At 43.2% G+C, this 21,188-nt stretch overlaps 1 protein-coding gene and 2 pseudogenes across 6 annotated transcripts in view; 1 reads left to right on the top strand and 2 right to left on the bottom strand.

Moving 5' to 3' along the window:
- The first annotated feature begins 2,093 nt into the window (after positions 1–2,093).
- LIMS2 (LIM zinc finger domain containing 2) overlaps positions 2,094–21,188 on the top strand; it is a 44,565-nt gene continuing 25,470 nt past the window's right edge. The window contains exons 1-2 of one of the 6 annotated variants that reach the window (XM_074334588.1): positions 2,094–2,796; positions 3,995–4,141. In XM_074334588.1, coding sequence (XP_074190689.1) covers positions 2,471–2,796; positions 3,995–4,141 — 473 coding nt within the window. In that variant the 5' untranslated portion in view covers positions 2,094–2,470. Of the gene's footprint in view, positions 2,797–3,994; positions 4,142–6,226; positions 6,295–21,188 lie in introns of all 6 variants that reach the window. The other 5 variants (XM_074334603.1, XM_019717952.2, XM_074334582.1 and 2 more) reach the window with 5 other exon arrangements.
- On the bottom strand, positions 17,337–18,289 carry LOC109438234 (large ribosomal subunit protein eL31; annotated as a pseudogene).
- On the bottom strand, positions 20,185–21,115 carry LOC109438233 (Y-box-binding protein 1; annotated as a pseudogene).

The following is a 21,188-nucleotide window of genomic DNA, read 5'->3' as shown; positions in this document are numbered from 1 at the left end:
AGGCAGCCACTATTCTGAATTTTTCCCACCATAGTTTTCCTGTTCTAGAGCTCAATATGAATGGGGCAGGAGCTTTTCTGTGTAAGGCTTCTTGCACTCAGAGTAATGTTTTTGAGATTCACCCATGGTGGTGTCAAAGTGTTGTGTCTGTGCTGCCTAGACTCCCCCAGCTTTCTAAGGGTGGGACCCACAGTCCTCTGTGTTCCTGGTGCCCTGGCCTCTGGACCCTGCCCCTTGTTTCCCACGTCCCCACCTCCCTGTTCTCCAGCCACACCATTGTGGTCCTGACACCGGAGCTCCCCCCACCTCAGGATCACTGCACGGCTCTTCTTTCTGCTGGGTCTTCCCTTGTGCAGGTTTTTGCTCCAATGTCACTCTTCTGAAGGCTTCCTTGCCCCTCCACTCTAAAGCAGCCCCCACATTGTCCTTTTCTTTGCAGCACTTGTCCCTAGCTAAAATCATGTTTACGTATTTGTTCACTTGTTTACTGTCTGTCCCCACCCCAGCTAAACTTGGTGAGTCCATGGCCCTCGTCCTCTTGTTCACTCTTGTACCTCCAATGCCTGTGTAGCATAAATACTCTTGAATGAATGGGTGGTGTGTGAATGAATGAGTGAGTGAATATATGAACAACCACTGCTGGGCAACTGCCAGCTCTTTCCTGCAAATCTGACCTCTGGCTGCACAGGAGGAGGCTGGCCCACAGCTCCAGGGGCTACACGATGCCCACAGCCTCCATGCAGCACTCGCTGAGTGTGCTAATGGCTCAGGGGTAAGGCAGACTGGGTGGACAGGTGAGCAGCAGAGGACCCTGGTTTGGCCACAGGCAGATCCTTACATGCTCAGCAACCATACAAAGAGAGGCTTCCAGGCTGGAAGGCAGGCCTGGGGTCCCCTCAAGGGAGAGAGCAGATCCCCTTTGGTGTGCTGCCTTCTACTTTTCTTCCTCTTTGGTTACCACAGGACCCCAATATTCAACTAACCATCTGGCAGGGCAACTGGTGCACAGCTCCCAGCATGCCTGTTCTTTTGCGTCTGCAGTTATGGAAAGCATTTCTCCCTAAGCAGGCAGATGAACCAAGAAATCATCCATACCTTTTGCTTAATCAACCATCAAGTTATAGTCAAACAGAATCAGCTAAGACACAATTGCAAAAGGACTAACAACTGCAAATCCCATTACTTCCAAAATATGAGCTTGTTAGGAACCGGTGCTTTTTCCAACCTTGTTTCTGCAGATGTAACTCTGACTCTGCGTGTTACTGTCAACAGCTTTCTGCACTCCACTGTTTATTTCATCTGTGGGTTGCTACTGGAGAGTCTCTATTGCCAGGACTAGAAGTTGTATGCTGTTCAGCTAGTTAACATACCAGGCTGCTCGGCTCTGGCCCCACCCACAGTGTCATATTTGGGCTGCGTGCAGTCAATGAGCTACACGCCACCACCCTTAGGTAGAGCCAGGGCTTTAGTCTGTTTAATAGTTTTCTCAGAGTAGATTCTCTAAATGGTTTTATTTTACCAGGTCACTTTAATGGCTTTTCTCTAGTTTGTCAATACCACTTCAGCATAGGAAGGTGTTACCCTAAAAATAAGGCCTTTCAAAGTGAGAAGCAACAAGCGTTTATTTGAGATCAGTAAGAACAGCTATTCCGGGAGCGCTGATTCAGGCAGAAGCCCAGATAGTGTTCTGATTGGGAGACAAGGCCAGGGGGATTTATGAGGGCGGGAGGAAGAGGAACAATTCCATCAATAGAAAGACGGCATTGCTATAGGCGCAGATAGGCTGCATAGTGATTCTAATTCTAAACAATGTTTTAAATTTTCAGTCCAATAGTCATAATAATTTTCTTATCCTTGCAAACAGGTTTTTGAGACACAAGGTTGCTTTAGTCCCAGTCCAAAGGTTATTTTGTCCTATTTTTAACATCCCACAAGTTTGAGGCATAAGAGGAGCAAGGCAGTTCTAGGAAGGCTCCTTTGGCTCCAGTTTAAATTGGCTCCGTTCACAGTATTGTTTGTTTACAAAGGAGTACATGGTTCTCCACCCTACCTCCAGCATTTGGTTCTGTCATCACAAAGTTGCTTTTGCTGGCTGAGGGGCTTGCTCACGGACTCGGATGAACCGCTTATTTCCCTGGAGGGCATTGACCTCGTACCTAAGATTGTAGAGTTAGGCTCAAGACTCAAAGGGACGCCCCTCCGCCTTGGCCTGGGGCGGGGGACGGGGGAGGACGAGGTGGGCTGCGTCGACTGGGGTCTGGAGGTGGTCTGGCCGCGGTGCGAAGTCCGGGCTTGCAGGCCAGCGGGGGGTGGTCTCAGCACTGCCCCTCTATCACTCCCATAAACCCCGCCAGTGTCCACGTTCCAGGGCGGCGGGGACAGCGGAGGGGAGAGCCCAGCGGGCCGTTTGGGAGGGGTTGGGGGGCTCGTTCGCGTTCGTTTTAACTTCACTCCCTTTTAAAGGAAAGCTATGCTGGGAATTCAGGAGGTGGCAAATGAAGCCCCAGCGGGAGGCCCTGACCAACGCCTCACGCCAAGCACGGAGTTCCCAGAGGCGGGTTTGCACAGGCTGCGAGCCTTCGGCCGCCCCCACGCCCGCGCTTCCCGCACCCGCCCCAGCGAGCTGCCCCCTCCCCGCCCCCATGCCCTGGGCCTGCTGCGCGGCAGGCGGAGCCGCACTTGGCCTTTTTTGGGCGTCTCCCTGCTGCCCAGACCCGCAGGCGCGCGCTCGGCGGAGGCGGCGGCTCAGGGAGTCGAAGGCGACCTGGCTCAGCGCGCGGCCACCATGACGGGAAGGTAACGGCCCCATCTACGCCCTCGACGGAGGGCGTCTGTCTGGGTGCGACGGACCCCTGCCCCGCCCGGCTCCCGGGCCTCCCGCTCGCCCGCCCCCCTTCTCGCTGGGGTGAGCCGCCCCGTCCCGGCCCCTAGCTTCGCGGCTCCCTGGGTCGCAGAACCTGGCAGGTCAGGGGTGCTGCTGCCACCCGCCGACGTGGGGCAGCAGGGGTGCTCCTGCCCACCCCACAGGCTCCCTCCGAGAGACGAGACCATTATCCCCTCACTAAAGGAAAACCAGAGCTCAAAGGGACTCCTGGAGTTGCCATAGGTCTCACACAACTAAAGGGCAAAGCGCCACCACCTAGGCTGGGGCTTCTCCGGCTGCCCTGACCCCCAGCTGTGTGGTCCTGGGGGGGCCTGGACTCTGCAGCCTTCTGTCTCCTCCTCTTGAAGCCTGGAGTGGTGAAGCGTCACAGTGGTAGAGGGTCTGCGTGGGGTCCTGGTCAGAACTGCGCCCAAGCACAGACTATACCCCTGGGTAGGGTGGGGGCAGGGAGTTCCCCAGGCCCGACCACTCTCAGGCACCTCATTACCATTTCGCAGATGAGGTAACTGAGGTCTCAGAGGCCTAGTGACTCATGAGGCTGGCCACATATCCACCGATGCCTGTCCAGTGTTGGCCTCTGCAGTCCTTGCTGGAACATGGCTGGGTTCAGGTGCATGACTCAAGCCGTGGCAGGAGGATACTCTTCTTCATGACCCCTTGACTTGGTTTGTGGGCCGAGGAGCCTCTGTGGCTTTGCTGGGAAAAGGGTCTTGGAGACGCAGCGCCCAGGAATAGGAGCAGCTACACAGGGCCAAGCAGAGTCACCTGCCCCGCAGGGGCGGCCTCTGATCGCTGGAGGGCGGCCCCAGGTGCCCAAAATAGCATGGGTCTTGTCTCCTAGGGAGTCCTGGGCTCTGGGGGCCGTTTGCTGCCCACTACCCTGTCCTCCCGTCTCAGGTCTACTGACAAAAGCAGTGCCCAGCGCTCACCTTCGAGGCTCCTGCCCTCCTGTTCCTTACAGGGCCCCCCTGCCAGCTGCCTAGTCCCTCCCCACCCTCCAGAGCTTTGAAGGAAAAGAAAGGCGAGAGCAAAACAGGGACAGAAGCAGGAGCAAAATAGATCAGCGTGGAGGTGAGGGTGTGATGGTGAGAGGTGGTTATTCTGGCACAGCAAACAAGGCAGGCCGCCTGCTGCCAGCTTCTGCCCTGACACCCTGCAAGGAAGCACATCAGAGACCCAGAGGTACCTCTGTTCCCTCAGCAGGAGTCCTTTCGCCCATGAGTCCCTTGAGCTTTCCGTGGAAGTGGAGGCCATCAGGTGAGTCTGCTGACAGCCCAGCAGAAGAAGCTGGGAAGGCAGGCAGGTGGTGGGAGCAGGGGCCAGCCTGCCCTGGCTGCTGCTGTGGTCCATTGGGCACCCTGAGTCTGACAAATGCCGGTCCAGGGACCAGAGTGAGCCTTGGAAAACAGAGTCAGGTTTTTCCTTATAAAAGTAATACTCCTCATTTTGGAGATTTAGGAAAACCCAGAAACATGAAAGATAACAGAAACATGAAAAGAAAAAAAGAAAACCCACAGTTCCATTCCTCAGAGATGCCCTTAGGAACAGTTTAGTGGATTTCTCCTTTTCTCAGGGTATGTTTTCTCATCTTTTTCCCCAGCTGGGAGTGGTCTGTGGGCATAGGTTTCTGCCCTCCTTTGTAGGCCTGGCTTGTCTGCCCTCCACACACAGGCACGGGACTACACTGGCTGAGAGATGGACATCTGACTCAGCCTATGGAGTGGGCGAGGTTTTCCCTGTCTTAGAAGCTGTGGGGTTTCATTTTCACTCTGTTTCATGCCACCATGCCCTCTCCATGTCCACTGTACTCGTAAGACCAAGGCAGCTTTCACACCTCAATTGTGATTCTCCCCACATCGTCCCTTGCTGCCTAGATGCAGGATGACCTTTGGAAATAGCCTTCTCATCGAACACCTCACACACCTCAGGGACTCTCCCTGCCAACAGTGTAAAGTCCCAGCTCTGCGCAGATGGAGTAGGCAAGACCAGAGGGCGGGCAGTGGGGGGGAGGGCACTGAAGTGACCCAAAGTGACTTGCACAGCCATGCACTCTGGAAATTCACCCCTGGGTGCTGTGTAGAGAGAGGGCTGCTGAGGAAGAGATGGGAAAGGGGGCGGTCAGGAGGCAAGCAGTGAGGGAGGCTGCTCCCTGGCAGTGTGGACGAAAGAGGAGTTCTGTAATAAAACTGACAAGTCCAGTGACAAAAAGTAACCTCACAGGATGATCTGACCATAAACTCTTAAGTGGACAAGTCATGGTGGTCACGCCCCAGGCCTGTAGCTTCTTTAGTAAAAGCCTTTTTGTTGTCTTAAGCCAGCCCTGTCCATGGTTCTTGTGCATCTAGGTTAACACACCTTTGAAGTGCCCCCTTTCAGATCCCTCAGAGGCGTGACCACCTTCAGGAGAGCACATTGTCTTGTTAGCTATCCTGTAATCTGGTCCACACCTTGCTGTCTCCCACCTCCATGTAATCTTCCTTACTTTATTCCAAATGCATAATTCCTTAATTCCAAATGCATAAAAGCAACTGCAAACTGTTATTCTCAGAAGCATTCACTCAGTCTGTTGAGATCTTGCTTCCAGGTATATCCTCTGTTGGGCTCAGATACACTATAATAAACTCTTATAAAAATTTTCTACAGGTTTGGATGTTCCTACGTCCATAGCAGTCATGGGATAGGGAGGGGATGGACGCAGGGACCTGGGAGGTGACGTGGACAGGACCTGACCAAGAAGGCATGCCCAGTTGGTGGTGGCAGGTGTGGGAGTGGATGCAGAGCTAGCTGGGGTCACGAGGCATTTGAGGAGCTGTGACCAATGGACGGGGAAACAATGGGAGGCAGTGGAAGAGAGGCTCTAAAGCTGGGTGAGGCTGAGCCGGGGCACCCAGCGTGGGTGTGTTTAGGGAGGGCGTGCTGTGGGACAAGTTGCTCAGCCCTGGCCAGCAGCCCAGTTACTTTGGACCTTAAAAACAATGTCCCAGCTGAAGAGACATTTGGCATCACCACTGTTCTACATGGAAGATATTAAGGCCCAGGCAGACCACACACCCTGCGTCGGGGCCCAGCCTGTCACTGGCACCCCTCTCCACCACCACGATGCTCTCACCCTTGCCCACCATCTCAGGAGTACGCCCCATGTTCCCCTTGGCAGAGGAGCCAAGGTGCAGGCAGAGTGGCAGCCAGAGCCCCCCGGGCAGCACGTGGGCTGTGATGGCGCCAGGGCTTTAAGCAAGGTGCGAAGCCGATGACAGATGATGTAGAACTGGACCTTGGCCCCAGACCGGCCAGGCTGGGTGCCACCCATGTCCCTTCAGCTCCCTCTTTCTCTTCTGTTTCTAGTATTAACTCCTGCTCTGACTGACCAGTGGAGCACATGGGAGATGGAGGGCCTGATGCAACTCCGTGCTGTAAATAACTCCACCGTGGCTCATATCCAACTACCAACCTGACGTAAACCTGTGCGCCCAATTCCTGCAGAGTTACCAGCCAGCACTTGCGAGCTGGTTCAAGAGGGCGCAGGCACAGCGTGACTGTGGCGAGGGACCGGGCTGTCCACGCACAGTGGCTGTCCTGGCTCTCAGTACACGGTGCTTCTCTCGGCTCCACATGTCTACGTGTTCACTTGTGGTGGACATTTGAATTGTTTTCACATGAAAAATGTTGCTGTGAACATTTCTATATTTTCCACTTTCTTGAACATAACAGAGGGTGCCAAAAATGTATACACATTTTAAGAAAGGAAAAAAGATGTATTAAAATTGTAATACTCAATATATACTGATAACAAAAGATGAATACCAGTCATGTGTATACATTTTCTGGACACCCCTGGTATACTTAGGAATGGAATTTCTGGGTTATATGGGAACTATGTTAAACTTTTTGAGGAATTGCCAAGCTGTTTTCCAAGTAACTGTACATTTTTACATTCCTACCAGGAATGTATGAGGGTTCCAATTTCTCTACATCCTCACTAACTCTTATTATTGTCTATTTCTATGGGTGTGAGGTGGTATCACATTGTGGTTTTGATTTGCATTCCCTAATGGCTGTGATGCTGAGCACCTTTTCACTTGTGTATTTTTGGAGAAATGTCTATTCAAACTCGGCGCCCATTTTAAAATTGTATTGTCTTTTTATTGTTGGATTGTAAGAGTTCTTTATGTATTCTAGATACTAGACATTTATCAGATATATGATTTGCATATATTTTCTCCTATTCTGTGGATTGCCTTTTTAACTTTCTTCATAGTGTCCTTCAATGCACAAAAGTTTTAAATTTTGATGAAGTCCAATCTATCTGTTCTTTGATTACTTGGGTTTTTGGTGTCATATCTAGGAAACTGTTACCTAATGTAAGGTCATGAAGATTTACGCCAATCTTTTCTTCTAGGAGTTTTATAGTTTTAACTCACATTTAGGTTTTCAGTCCATTGTGAGTCAGTTTTTGTATGTGGCCTGAAGTAAGGGTTTGAAACCATTCTTTTGCATGTGGTTATCCAGTGGTCTTAGCATCATTTGTAGACAAAACTATTCTTCCCCCATTAAATTGTCCTGATAGTCTTGTTGAAAAATCAATTGATCATGGGCGTATGAGATTATTTCTGGACTCTCAATCCTATTCCATTGATGTATGCCAGTACCACACTGTTTTGATTACTGTAACTCTGTACTGTTTTTAAATTGGGAAATGTGAATCATTTGACTTGGTTCTTTTTCAGGTTGTTTTGATTATTCTGGGTCCCTTGCATTGCCATATGAATTTTAGGATCATCTTGCCCATATTTGTAAAAAAGGCAATTGGAATTTTGATAGGGATTGTGCTGAATCTGTAGGTCAGTTTTTTTGGGGGGAGTATTGCCATCTTAGTAACATTAAATTTTCCAACCCATGGACATGGGATATCTTTCCATTCGTTTAGGTCTTCTTTAATTTCTTTCAACAATGCTTTGTAGTTTTCAGTGTATAAGTCTTGCACTTCTTTGATTAAATATATTCCTAAATATTTTATTCTTTTTGCTGCTAGTGTAAATAGAACTGTTTTATTAATATCACATTGATGTTCCTCATTGCTAGTGATTTTGTATGTTGATCTTTTATTCTCAACCTTGCTGAACTCATTTACTAGCTGTAACAGATTATTTTTTTAGGGGCAGAAGATGGTCTTCAAGGTTTTCTACATATAAGGATATGTGATAATCAACCAGAGATAGTTTTACTTTTTGCTTTCTTTTTTTTTTTTTTAAGTTTATTGGGGTGACAATTGTTAGTAAAATTACATAGATTTCAGGTGTACAATTCTGTATTACATCATCTATAAATCCCATTGTGTGTTCACCACCCAGAGTCAGTTCTCCTTCCATCACCATGTATTTGATCCCCCTTACCCTCATCTCCCAGCCCGCACCCCCCTTACCCTCTGGCAACCACTAAACTATTGTCTGTGTCTATGAGTTTTTGTTTCTCATTTGTTTGTCTTGTTCTTTTGTTGTTTTTGGTTTATATACCACAAACATATGAAATCATATGGTTCTCTGCTTTTTATGTCTGACTTATTTCGCTTAGCATTATACTCTCAAGATCCATCCATGTTGTCACAAATGGTCCTGTTTCATCTTTTCTTACCGCCGAATAGTATTCCGTTGTGTATATATCCCACAACTTCTTTATCCACTCATCTATCGAAGAACATTTTGGTTGTTCCCATGTCTTGGCCACTGTAAACAAAGCTACAATGAACATTGGAGCACACGTGTCTTTAGGTATAAATGTTTTCAGATTTTTTTGGTAGATACCCAGGAGAGGGATTGCTAGGTCATATGTAATTCTATTCGTAATTTTTTCAGAAACCTCCACACTGCCTTCCGTAGCGGCTGCACCAGTCTGCATTCCCACCAACAGTGTATGAGGGTTCCTTTTTCTCCACAGCCTCTCCAACACTTGTTACTATTTGTCTTGTTGATGATCGCCATTTTGACTGGGGTGAGGGGCTATCTCATTGTGGTTTTTATTTGCATTTCTCTGATGATTAGTGATGTGGAGCATTTTTTCATATGTCTATTTGCCATTTGTATGTCCTCTTTGGAGAAATGTCTCTTCAGGTCCTCTGCCCATTTTTCAATTGGGTTGTTTATTTTTATTCATTTATTTATTTATTTTTAATTTATTGGGGTGACAATTGTTAGTAAAATTATGTAGATTTCAGGTGTACAATTCTGTATTACATCATCTATAAATCCCATTGTGTGTTCCCCACCCAGAGTCATTACTCCTTCCGGGTTGTTTATCTTTTTGTTGTTGAGTTGCATGAGTTCCTTGTATACTTTGGATATTAGCCCTTTATCGGAGGCACTGTTTGCAAAAACCTTCTCCCATTCACTTGGTTGCCTCTTTATTTTGTCGATGGTTTCTTTTGCTGTGCAGAAGCTTTTAAGTTTCATATAGTCCCATTCGTTTTAGTTTTTACTTCCCTTGCCTTTGGAGTCAAATTCATAAAATGCTCTTTGAACCCAAGGTCCATAAGTTTAATACCTATGTTTTCTTCTCTGCAGTTTATTGTTTCAGGTCTTATGCTTAAGTCTTTGATTCATTTTGAATTAATTTTGGTACATGGTGACAGATAGCAGTCCAGTTTCATTCTTTTGCATGTGGCTATCCAATTCTCCCAGCACCATTTATTGAAAAGGCTGTCTTTTCTCCATTGTATGTTTTTTGCTTCTTTGTCAAAAATTATCTGTCCATATTTATGTGGTTTTATTTCTGAGTTCTCAATTCTATTCCATTGGTCTATGTGTCTGTTTTTCTGCCAATACCATGCTGTTTTGATTATTGTAGCCCTGTACTACAAGTTAAAGTCAGGGAGTGTGATACCTCCAGTATTGTTCTTTTTTCTTAAGATTGCTTTGGCTATTCGGGGTCTTTCGTGGTTCCAAACAAATCTGATTTTTGTTCTACTTCTTTAAAAAATGCCATTGGGATTTTGATGGGGATTGCATTAAATCTGTATATTGCTTTGGATAATATGGCCATTTTAACTATCTTGATTCTTCCAATCCATGAGCACGCAATGTCTTTCCATTTCTTTGTGTCTTCTTCAATTTCTTTTAAAAATGTCTTGTAGTTTTCAGCACATAGGTCTTTCATGTCCTTGGTTAAGTTTATTCCTAGGTATTTTATTCTTTTTGCTGCAATTGCAAATGGAATTGTTTTTGTATTTCTTTTTCTGAGATTTCATTGTTAGTATATAGCAATGCAATGGATTTTTGTATGTTGATTTTATAGCCAGCAACTTTACTGTATTTGTTGATTGTTTCTAATAGCTTTTTGGCAGAGTCTTTAGAGTTTTCTATATATAGCATCATGTCATCTGCAAAGAGTGATAATTTAACTTCTTCATTCCCAATTTGGATGCCTTTTATTTCTTTCTCTTGCCTGGTTGCTCTGGCAAGGACTTCCAACACTGTGTTGAAAAGCAGAGGTGATGGGGACAGCCCTGTCGTGTTCCTGAACGTAGAGCAAAGGGCTTCAGGTTTTCACCATTAGTTATGAGATTAGCTGAGGGTTTGTCATATATGGCCTTTATTATGTTAAGGTATTTTCCTTCTATACCTATTTTGTTAAGTGTTTTAATCATAAATGGATGTTGTATCTTGTCAAATGCTTTTCTGCATCAATTGATATAATCATATGATTTTTGTCCTTTATTTTGTTTATGTGATGTATCACATTGATGGATTTGCGGATGTTGAATCATTCTTGTGTCCCAGGGATGAACCCCACTTGGTCGTGATGAATAATCTTTTTAATGCATTGTTGTATTCGATTTGCTAGAATTTTGTTTAGGATTTTTGCATCTGTATTCATCAGAAATATTGGTCTGTAGTTTTCTTTTTTTGCATTGTCCTTACCAGGTTTTGGTATCAGGGTAATGTTGGCCTCATAAAATGAGTTGGGGAGTACTGTCTCTTCTTCAGTTTTTTGGAAGAGTTTGAGCAGGATTGGTATTAGATCCTCTTTGGAGGTTTGGTAGAATTCACTAGTGAAGCCATCTGGTCCCGGACTTTTGCTTTTGGGGACGTTTTGGATGACTGATTCAATTTTGTTACTGGTGATCAGTCTGTTTAGATTTTCCACTTCTTTATGGTTCAGCCTAGGAAGGCTATATGTTTCTAAGAAATTGTCCATTTCTTCTAGGTTATTGAATTTGTTGGCATATAGTCCTTCATAGTATTCTTGGATGATCCTTTGTATTTCTGTGGTGTCTGTGATAACTTCCCCTTTTTCATTTCTGACTTAGTTAATTAGTGTCTTCTCTCTTTTTATCTTAGTGAGTCTAGCCAAGGGTTTGTCAATTTTGTTAATGTTTTCAAAGAACCAGCTCTTTGTCACACTAATTTTTTCTGTTGTCTTTTTGTTCTCTATTTCATTTAGTTTTGCTCTGATTTTTATTATTTCATTTCTTCTTCTGACCTTGGGTTTCATTTGTTCTTCATTTTCTAGTTCTTTAAGGTGTAACGTGAGGTTATTTATTTGAGATTTTTCTTGTTTCTTGAGATAGGCCTGTAATGATATAAATTTCCCTCTTAAAACTGCTTTGGCTGCATTCCAAAAATTTTGGTAGGATGTATTTTCATTGTCATTTGTTACTATGTATCTTTTGATCTCTCCTCTAATTTCTTCTTTGACTTGGTCGTTCTTTAAAAATATGTTGTTTAATCTCCATGTATTTGTGTTTTTTTCTGCTTTCTTTTTGCAGTTGATATCAAATTTCAAAGCCTTGCGATCAGAGAATATGCTTGGTATGATTTCATTTTAAATTTGCTTATGCTGATTTTATGTCCCAATATATGGTCTATCCTTGAGAATGTTCCATGTACACTAGGAAAAATGTATAGACTGATGTTTCAGGATGAAGTGCTCTGTATATGTCAATTATGTCCATTCCATTTCATGTAATGTGTCATTTAGGGCTGCTATTTTGTTATTTTCTGTTTGGATGATCTATCGATAGCTGTCAATGATGTATTTAAGTCCCCTAGTATAATTGTGTTTTGGTCAATTTCTCCCTTTAGTTCTGTTAGTAGTTGCTTGGTATATTTTGGTGCTCCCTGATTGGGGGCATAAATATTGATGACTGTTATGTCTTCTTGTTGTATAGTCCCCTTTACCTTTATGAAATGTCCATCTTTGTCTCTTGTTACCTTTTTCACCCTGAAGTCTGTTTCATCTGATATCATTATGGCTACACCTGATTTTCTCTGGGTACCATTTGCTTGGAGTGTCAATTTCCACCCTTTCACTTTGAGTCTATGCTTGTCCTTGTAGCTGAGATGTGTCTCTTGGAGACAGCATATGGTTGGGTTTAGTTTTTTGATCCAATCTGCTACTCTGTGCCTTTTTATTGGTGAGTTCAGTCCATTTACATTTAGGGTGATTATTGATATGTGAGGATTTCCTGTCATTCTATCTTTAGTTTTCTGGTAAGGCTGTGTCTCCATTGTTTCTTTGCCTTTTTGTTGTTGTCTATTATTTCTGTGTGGTGGTATTCTATGATGTTTCCCTCTGTTTCTTCTTTTATTACAGTATATATTTCAGTTCTGGATTTTTTTGAGTGGTTACCCTTAAGTTTATGTAAAAGAAAGTTTGATATTTAGAGTATTCCATTTTCTTCAGCACACTTACTTTCTCCATTCCCATATTCGGTTCAGGCCTTTACTCTCCCCTTTTTATGTTTTGGTTGCCACAAATTGTCCCTGTTGATGGTGGTCGAATAGCCTCCTTTAGTATTTCTTGTAGTGCAGGTCGTGTATTAGAAAATTCCCTCAGCTTCTGTATGTCTGGAAAGGTCTTTATTCCTCCTTCATATCTAAAGGATATCTTTGCTGGATATATTATTCTTGGCTCATAATTTCTCTCTTTCAATAGTTTGAATATTTGGTTCCACTCCTTCCTGGCTTGTAGAGTTTCTGCTGAAAAATCTGATGATAATCTAATGGGCTTTCCTTTGTAGGTTACCGTCTTCTTTTCCCTGGCTGCCTTGAGGAATCTTTCTTTGTCGTTGATTTTAGACAGCTTCTATTAAATGTGCCTTGGAGAAGGCCTGTTGGGATTGAGGTAATTAGGTGTTCTATTTGCCTCTTGGATTCGAAGGTCCAGTTCTGTCCACAAGTTTGGGAAGTTCTCATCGACAATTTGTTTGAATATATTCTCTGTTCCCTTCTCTCTTTCTTCTCCTTCTGGTATGCCCATTATTCTTATATTGCTCTTTCTGATGGAGTCAGAAAGTTCTTGTAGAGTTCTTTCATTTCTTTTAAGTCTCAAGTCTCTTTCTTCTTCCATCCGTGTAATTTCCAGGTTTCTATCTTCGATGTCACTGATTCTTTCCTCCATCTGGTCAACTCTACTACCTAAGCTGGCTATTTCATTCTTAATTTCTTCTATTGAGTTCTTAATCTCCAGAAATTCTATTTGGTTCTTTTTAAAAATTTCAATCTCTTTTGTAAAATGCTCATGTTGTTCTTTGATTGTGTTTCTGAGTTCATTAAACTGCCTTTCTGTGTTTTCTTGCATCTTGTTGAGTTTTTTCAGAACTGCAATCTTGAATTCTCTGTCATTTAACTCACATATTTCCATATCTTTAAGTTCCTTTTCTGGAGACTTTTCACTTTCTTTCTGAGTTATCTTGTTGCCTTGGTTGTTCATGGCAATTACTGATTTATTATTTCTCTTCCTAGACATCTACAGGAGTGGCTTCTGCAACAGGTTGATAGAAAGAGGTCTTTCTTTTGTTTTCCAGTACTTGTTGGTAGAATGTTTCATTTTCTCTCCAACTACAGCCTTTTGTTCTCTCTCACACGGTAGTGCTATGTTTTCTCTGCACTATTCCAGCTTCTCACACAATGAGGAACTTCCCTGGGAGACGGGCTTCTCCTCTGTTAATAGTTCACCTGGGTCACAGGGCGCAGTGTCCGTGTGGGTATGTGGAGAGCTTTTTAAGTTCCAAAGCTCTTCCTGCACCAGATTCAGAGCCCGTATGTTTCAGCAGTTCTGTTTACTCCTGCAGGAATCCGCCCAGATAGGTTGGGCCAGGGGTGGGGTGAGTTGTGAGAGGTGGCCCAGAGCAATGGCAGTGACCACCACCACAGCCGGTCCTGCTTCCATGGCTCCCTCCCATTTGCCGGAACTAGTTGGGCTGCGAATCTGTGTCTGCGGTCCACAATTTTCAGAACAGCAAATATTCTGTTCTTTTGATCTGACACTGCTACTGTTCCACTTCTGGCACCGGCCAGGTGGGGGTGGGGCAAGCTCTGGGAGGGGAGGGAGGGGGCGGCTAGTCTCAGTGCCTAAGGCTTCCGCTCTCTGCCCCTCAGTGAGGGGTTAAGCCACCATTTTCAGCCTTCTTCCCTCAGTCTTTTCTCTGAGGTCTCTGCTGTGAGTGTTGGGGTCAGCCGTGTTATATGCTGTCCCCTCAGCCCTGTGGCCATACATGGAGCCCTAGCAGTCCGAGTTCTTCCCTTTCCCGCAGCTGCGGTAGTTCCGGGAAGCAGCGAGCTCGGAGCACTGAGCTAGGTCTGCGTCCTGCGCCTGCGCAGCTCCGTCTCCGCACTTCTTCCTTCCTTCCTCCCCCCCCCCCCTGCAATTCGCCCACCTTTAGGTGAATTCAGTAGTGGGCCTCTTCGTCTTGCCTGTCTGCTGTGCAGGGAGTCCTTTGTGGAGTTATTGTTGTTTGATTAGTTGTAAATTCCAGTGGCGATTTACAGAGGCTCACCTCACGCTGCCATTATGATGAAGATTTACTTTTGCTTTCTAATGTGGAAACCTTGAATTTCTTTTTTTGCCCTTAAAAAACTTTTTAAAAAAAAAAAAAAAAAATCTAATTGTCCTAGCTAGAACCTCCAGTGCAATGTTGGAAAGAAATGGCAAGTCTGGATATCCTTGCCTTGTTCCTGACCTTAGAGAGAAAGTTTTCAGTCTTTCAACATAGGTGTGATGTTAATGCTGGGTTTTTATCAGGTTGAAGAAGTTCCCTTCTGTTCCTATTTTGTTGAATGTTTTATTGTTGTTGATGTTGTTTGTTTGTTTGTTTGCTTTTTGGGGCCTTTTTAGTCATGAAAGATTGTTGGCTTTTGTCAAGTGTGTTCTCTGCACTTAATGTGGTGTTTTCCCTTACTCTTCTGATGTGGTTTATTACATTGATTTTTGGATGTTAAACCAACTTCATTTTCCTCGGATAAATCCTATTTGGTGATGATGTATAATACTTTCTATAGGCTGCTAGATTCAGTTTTGTTGAGATCATTTGCATCTGTATTCATAAGGGGTATTGATTTGTAGTTTTCTTGTGATATTTTTGTCTGGTTTTGGTATTAGGGAAATACTGGCCTCATTAAATGAGTTGTTCAATCCATGGAGTGTTCACTCCTGGTTGATTTTTTGGAAGAGTTTGTGAATGATTGGTGTTAATTCTACTTAAATATTTGGTAGAACTCACCAATAAAATCATCTGGTCCTGGGCTATTCTTTGTGGGAAGTTTTTTGATTACTATACAGTTTCTTTACGTGTTACTAGTCTATTTAGATTTTATATTTCTTCTTCAGTCAGTTTTGGTGGTTTGTATCTTTCTAGGTATATGTTCATTTCAGCTAGGTTTTTAATTTGCTGGGATACATTTGTTCATAGTGTTCCTTTGCAATCCTTTCAGTTTCTGTAACTTCAGTCCCTTCTTTCATTCTTAATTTTAGTCATTTGAGTGTTCTGTTTGTCAGTCTGGCTAAAGGTTTGTTAGTTTTATTGATCTTATTAAAGAACCAGCCTCTGGTTTTATTTTCTCTAGTCTCTATTTCATTTATTTCTGCTCTAATCTTTATTATTTCTTCCATTATGCTTGCTTTGAGTTTAGTTTACTCATCTGAACTTGCTTTGAGTTCTAGTTTCATAAGGGGGGAGGTTAAGTTATTGATTTTAGATCTTTTTTTTCCTACCCCCACCTTCTTTTTTAATGTACCAGGCTGACAATTATGTTCGCTAACTCATCCTAGAAAAAGTGCTGCATACTTCATTGCTGAATATCACTATGGTCTCTGTCGAAGTACTCCCCTTCGGAAGCTATGCACTGACGCCAGTGCCTAGTCTACCCTTCAAAGCAATTTTGGAACTCTTTTTCTGGAATGGCCATGAGAGCTGTCATCATATTACCCTTGATGTCCTGAATGTCATCCTTTCAATATTTCCTTTATCTTCGGGTAAAGAAAGAAGTCATTGGGGGCCAGATCAGGTGAGTAGAGAGGGTGTTCCAATACAGTTATTTGTTTACTGGCTAGAAACTCCCTTACAGATAGTGCCATGTGAGCTGATGGATTGTTGTGATGCAAGAGCTATGAATTGTTGGTGAAAAATTCAGGTAGTCTTACTTTTTCATGCAGCCTTTTCAGGACTTGCAAATAGTAAACTTGGTTAACTGTTTATCTGGTTGGTACAAATTCACAGAGAATAATCGCTCTGATATCAAAAATGTTAGTATCATTGTTGCAACAAGTTCGCGAACTTAATTATCAGACCTCGTAGATATTTACAGCTATAAAATTTACTCTGAGCATTGCTTGAGCTGCATTTCATGAATTTTGGTATATTGTATTTTCACTTAATTCATCTAAAAGTATTTTCTAAATTTCCTTATTTTCTTCTTTGACTCATTCGTTCTTTAGGAGTGTGTTGTTTAACTTGCACATATTTGTGATTTGGCTAAATTTTCTTCTTTTATTGATTTGTAATTTTATTCCATGTGGTTTAAGAATATGTTTTCTATTGTCTCAGTCCTTTTAAATTCATAGAGGCTTGTTTTGTGACCTATTATGTGATCTATTCTGGAAAATGTTCCATGTATACTTGAGAAGACTATTCTGCAGTGTTGGATGGAGTATTCTGTAGAGGTCTTTTATGTCAAATTGGTTTATAATGTGGTTCATGTCTTCTGTATCCTTGCTTAATTTTTGTGTAATGGTCTATCCATTATTGAAAGTGGAGTATTGAAGTCTCCAACTATTCCTGTTAAATTCTCGTTTTCTCTTAATTCTCTCAAATTTTGCTTTTGGTATTTTGGGGCTCTGTTGTTAGGTGCATACATGCTTATGCTTGTTATTTATTTTTGAAGGCTTGACTTATCATTATGAAATGTACTTTTTTGCTCTTGTAACAATTTTTTGTCTTAAAGTCTATTTTGTCTGATATTAGTATAGTCATTCCAATTCTCTTTTGGTTGCTGTTTCTATGGTATATGTTTTCCATCCTTTTACTTTCAAACTATTTGTGTTTTTTAATCTAAAGTGTAAAAACGATGTCTTTATAAAAGGATATAGTTAGATCATGTTTTTTGTGGTTTTTTTTTAAATCTGTTTGCTAATCTTTGACTTTCAATTGGAGAGTTAAACCATTTACATTTATGTAAGTACTGATGAGACTGCAGGGTTTACATCTGCCACTGGCTCTTTTAAAAATATATCTTATGTCTTTTTTGTTTCTCAGTTCCTACACTATTGCCTCTTTTTGTGTTTAATTATTCATTATGCAGTTGTCTTTAAATCAGATGGGGGAAAAGGTTTACAAGCAAAAAAAATACATTTATACTATCTTTTATATTTATATAGTTATCTTTATTATATAAATGTAATGTGTACTTTACTGCTCTTTATTCCTTCTTGTGGATTCAAATTATTGTCTAGTGTCCTTTCATTTCATCCTGAAAGACTCTTTTTAGTATTTCTTTTCAACTCCAGAATTTCTATGTGGTCCCATTCTATAATTTCTATCTGTTTATTGATATTCTCCACTTGGTGAGACATCATTCTCATACATTTCGTTAATTTTTTTTTTTTTTTTTTTTTTTTTTTTTGCAGTTTTGTAACTTTATTTGACGATCAGTAGTTAGTTCTCATCCACATTAACTGTCTGTAGATTTTTGAAAGTGGTGACAGGTACATAGGTAACCAATGTATAGAGCTTATTTGGTGAATCTTCATACTCATTACTCTTTCTGGACAACCGCACCCGGATGTGGTATGGGACATTCCTTATTCCTTTGGCCCAGACAGCTTTGTTGAGTCTGGTGTCAATACGCACATCTGGGGTACCCATCTCCTTCATGGCAAATTTCCAGATCTCTTTGAAACCCACTCCATGGATGCGCTTCTTGAAACCCACTCCATGGATGCGCTTGTGAATGTTGATGGTGTATTCTCTGGTCACTACCTCGTTGATGGCAGAATGGCCCTTCTTTTTCTCGCCACCCTTCTTTGAAGGAGCCATCCTGCTGGGCCCAAGTTGGAAAGAAAGAGCTTCGTTAATTTTTTTTGACATCGTTTTTAAAAGTTATTTGAACATACTTAAAATAGCTGATTTAAAGTCTGTCTAGTAAGTCTAAAATCTGGGCTTCATCAGGGATAGTTTCTGTTGCTTGCTCTTTTTTTTCTGTGTCTGGGTCCTACTTTTCTGTTTCTTTGCATGTCTCATAATTTTTGCTGAAAACATTTCAAATAATATAATGCGGAAACTCTGGAAATCAGGTTGTGACTACTCCCCAGGGTTTGTTGTCACTGCTTATTTAGTGACTTTTCTGAAGTAATTATGTGAAGTCTGTATGTCTATCATTGGTGGCCACTGCAGTCTGCTCATTTAATTTAATGGCCAGCTAATGATTGGTCAGAGATCTCCTGGAATGCCTGAAACCACTAAGTCTCTCAGCCTTTGTTGAGGGTACTGAGTGCACGTTGGCCACACACCTTCAACATTCACACAGTTTACAGCTCTGCCTCAGCCATTATTTCTTGCTCGCACAGAGCCTAAGAAGTGAGATTGCAGGACCTTCTCAGGTCATTCCTGAGCGTGCACACAGCCCTGGACATTTGCATGACTTTCTAGATTTCTAGGAATATGTCAGCTTTTTTTCAAAGCCTTTAAGGACAGTTCATTTCTCAATTTTTCCTTTTAAGCTTTTTGGTTAGTCTGTTGTTGTCCCAACTATTAACCATTGCCTGTGGCAATGGTAGCTATGCTATCACAGGCAGCTATGATAATGATACATTTGAAAAACACTACCCAAAAAAGGCTTTTAGCACTGGGTATGTGTGAGTGAGGTCACATGAAGACAAGTCTTTCCAGTAGAGTCTTCCAGAGAGGACCAAGTCAGGTTAAATAACTCCTCTTTGGGAATGAAGCTTTGAAAGAACCCCAGCTCTGTCTGCCCCCTCATTACTGGTGTCAACAAAAGGTCACTACTGCCAGTTCAATACCAACAGGTGAGTGCAGTATAGAAGAGAATTTATTCAGTAAAAACAGCTCAATTGTGATACAGCTCAATTGTGAAACAGCTCAGTTGAGATGGCTCACGTAAGGAGACTCAGGTGAAGCAGCTCAGGGGAGGTGGCTTGGATGTTACATCTCAGTTTGCAAACTTGTGAAATGCTTCCAAGGCACTCCACTGAGACAGAGGGGAGGAGCTGGCTTATGTAGAGAGAAGTTCTTACCCCTGGCCCCTGATTGGTACATTTTTGTGCAAATGAAGAACCCAAATTCTCACAGTTTGATTGTTCCAAAGAGCACTGTCCTGATTGGTAGGTTTCTCAGGTTCTGATTGATCAGCAAAGATGCAAATGGAGATACAGTTACACAGCTCTGGCCGGATAGGACAGGTCTTCAGCCCATTCGTGGAATTTTGATCCTAAGACCTCTCTTATAAAGGGTCAGCTCAGACCACAGGGACAGGGTGCAGGAGGCTGGCAGTTCAGTCTGTGATTCTTCCCTGATATGCAGTGTGTGTGAGGGACCTCTCTAAACAACGGCTGCTAGACTCTTGTTATGAATTTGAGCCCAGTTAACCACAAGGAGTTCTTCTTTTATGTTATTTATGATGTTTATTACTAGGTACTTGCAGTTTGTTGACTTTTTTGAAAAAAGTCAAGTTGTAAACTTTTATTACAAATTAAAAATGAAGTTCTCAAAAATCTCAACTTTACCAGATACTATAAAACAATTTAAAAACTTTTAAAGATGTGTTGAGAAAAACCAGGCTTTTAAAAAAACAAACACATTTGTCGTTACCAAAAAGACATCTTTAGGTAAAATTAATAAAAACTCCATGCTGCATAAATAATGCAGATAGTTCTAGTTATCTGGTCAACAGGCAAAAAGCAAGCATTGAAGGTCTTTAGCTCCAATATTTTGTTCATTTATTATTGCTGGAATGTTGTATTCGTTTCTTGTTGGATGACTAAACTGGATGATGGTGGAGATGGTAAGCCGGCATTTACTCAGGCCCTCCCTGCTCAGCCCTGGGAGCAGACGACTTGTCAGCTGGTGGATCAGCTGCTTTTGTCTCTGTCATCTCGTGGTTTAGAGTTTTCTGGGCGTCTGCATCGATAATTGAAGCTATGGTGGTTCCGACATTGAGGTGGTTGCTGACCTTGGGTCTCATAGCCTTGATTTTCCTTGTCTTCATTGCTGTCCTCTCTAGGCTATCTTTGGCAAGGAGGGCCCCTGCGGAATCGTGGTCTATAGCCCGATGCATATTCTGTCTCACTGGTCTACGTAGTTCTCCTGCCCCCTGGTTATTAGCACCCTCCATTGCTTCTCCCTGCACAGGAGGGTTGGAATACTGTGGTGGACGCCCATAGGGTCTCCGCATGTAGTAATTTGGGAACCGTCGCCTGCGGTACGGCAGGCATGGTTGGGCCTGGCCTTCGGGAGCACTCTCCCACCCCTCATTCTGTCCCCCTGTCTCACTATTCTGGTAATTCTGCTGGTAATTGCGTGGAGGAGCCCTGCGACGTGGATAGCATCTATAATGATTACGGTCTGCTGCATATTTACTGCCGTGCACCAGAACTCCACCAGGGCCTATGACATCTGCTGCCTCCGCACTCTTTTCTTCTTCAACAACATCAAACTCCACAGTCTCTTCATCTCCTACACTGCGAAGGCACTTCCTGGGGTTATTCTTTATGGTGGTCTGGCGTACAAATCCATCTTCCCTGGTGTCATTCCTGTTGATGAAACCATATCTGTTTCTTACATTGAACATTTTACTATTCCCAAAACCTTCTTGTCCCTGCAGGCAGGCACTGCCAATGTGAGGCAATCTGGGCTGCCGCTTCCCATGGTGCCAGGCTTGGTGTTGGCAGTGCTGGGGGCATTGAGGGGACAGTGGACAGCTGCAGGGTTTCAGCCTTGCCACTCATGACTATGGTCATGGTGACTGGGGCCAGCTGTGCTGCTCTGCCTGGGGTGTGATGGCAATTCACAAGGAGTCCT

Source organism: Rhinolophus sinicus, linkage group LG01 (assembly GCF_036562045.2).
Source record: "Rhinolophus sinicus isolate RSC01 linkage group LG01, ASM3656204v1, whole genome shotgun sequence".
In the NCBI taxonomy this organism is placed as follows: domain Eukaryota; kingdom Metazoa; phylum Chordata; class Mammalia; order Chiroptera; family Rhinolophidae; genus Rhinolophus; species Rhinolophus sinicus.
This window is presented reverse-complemented; position numbering and strand designations above follow the sequence as displayed.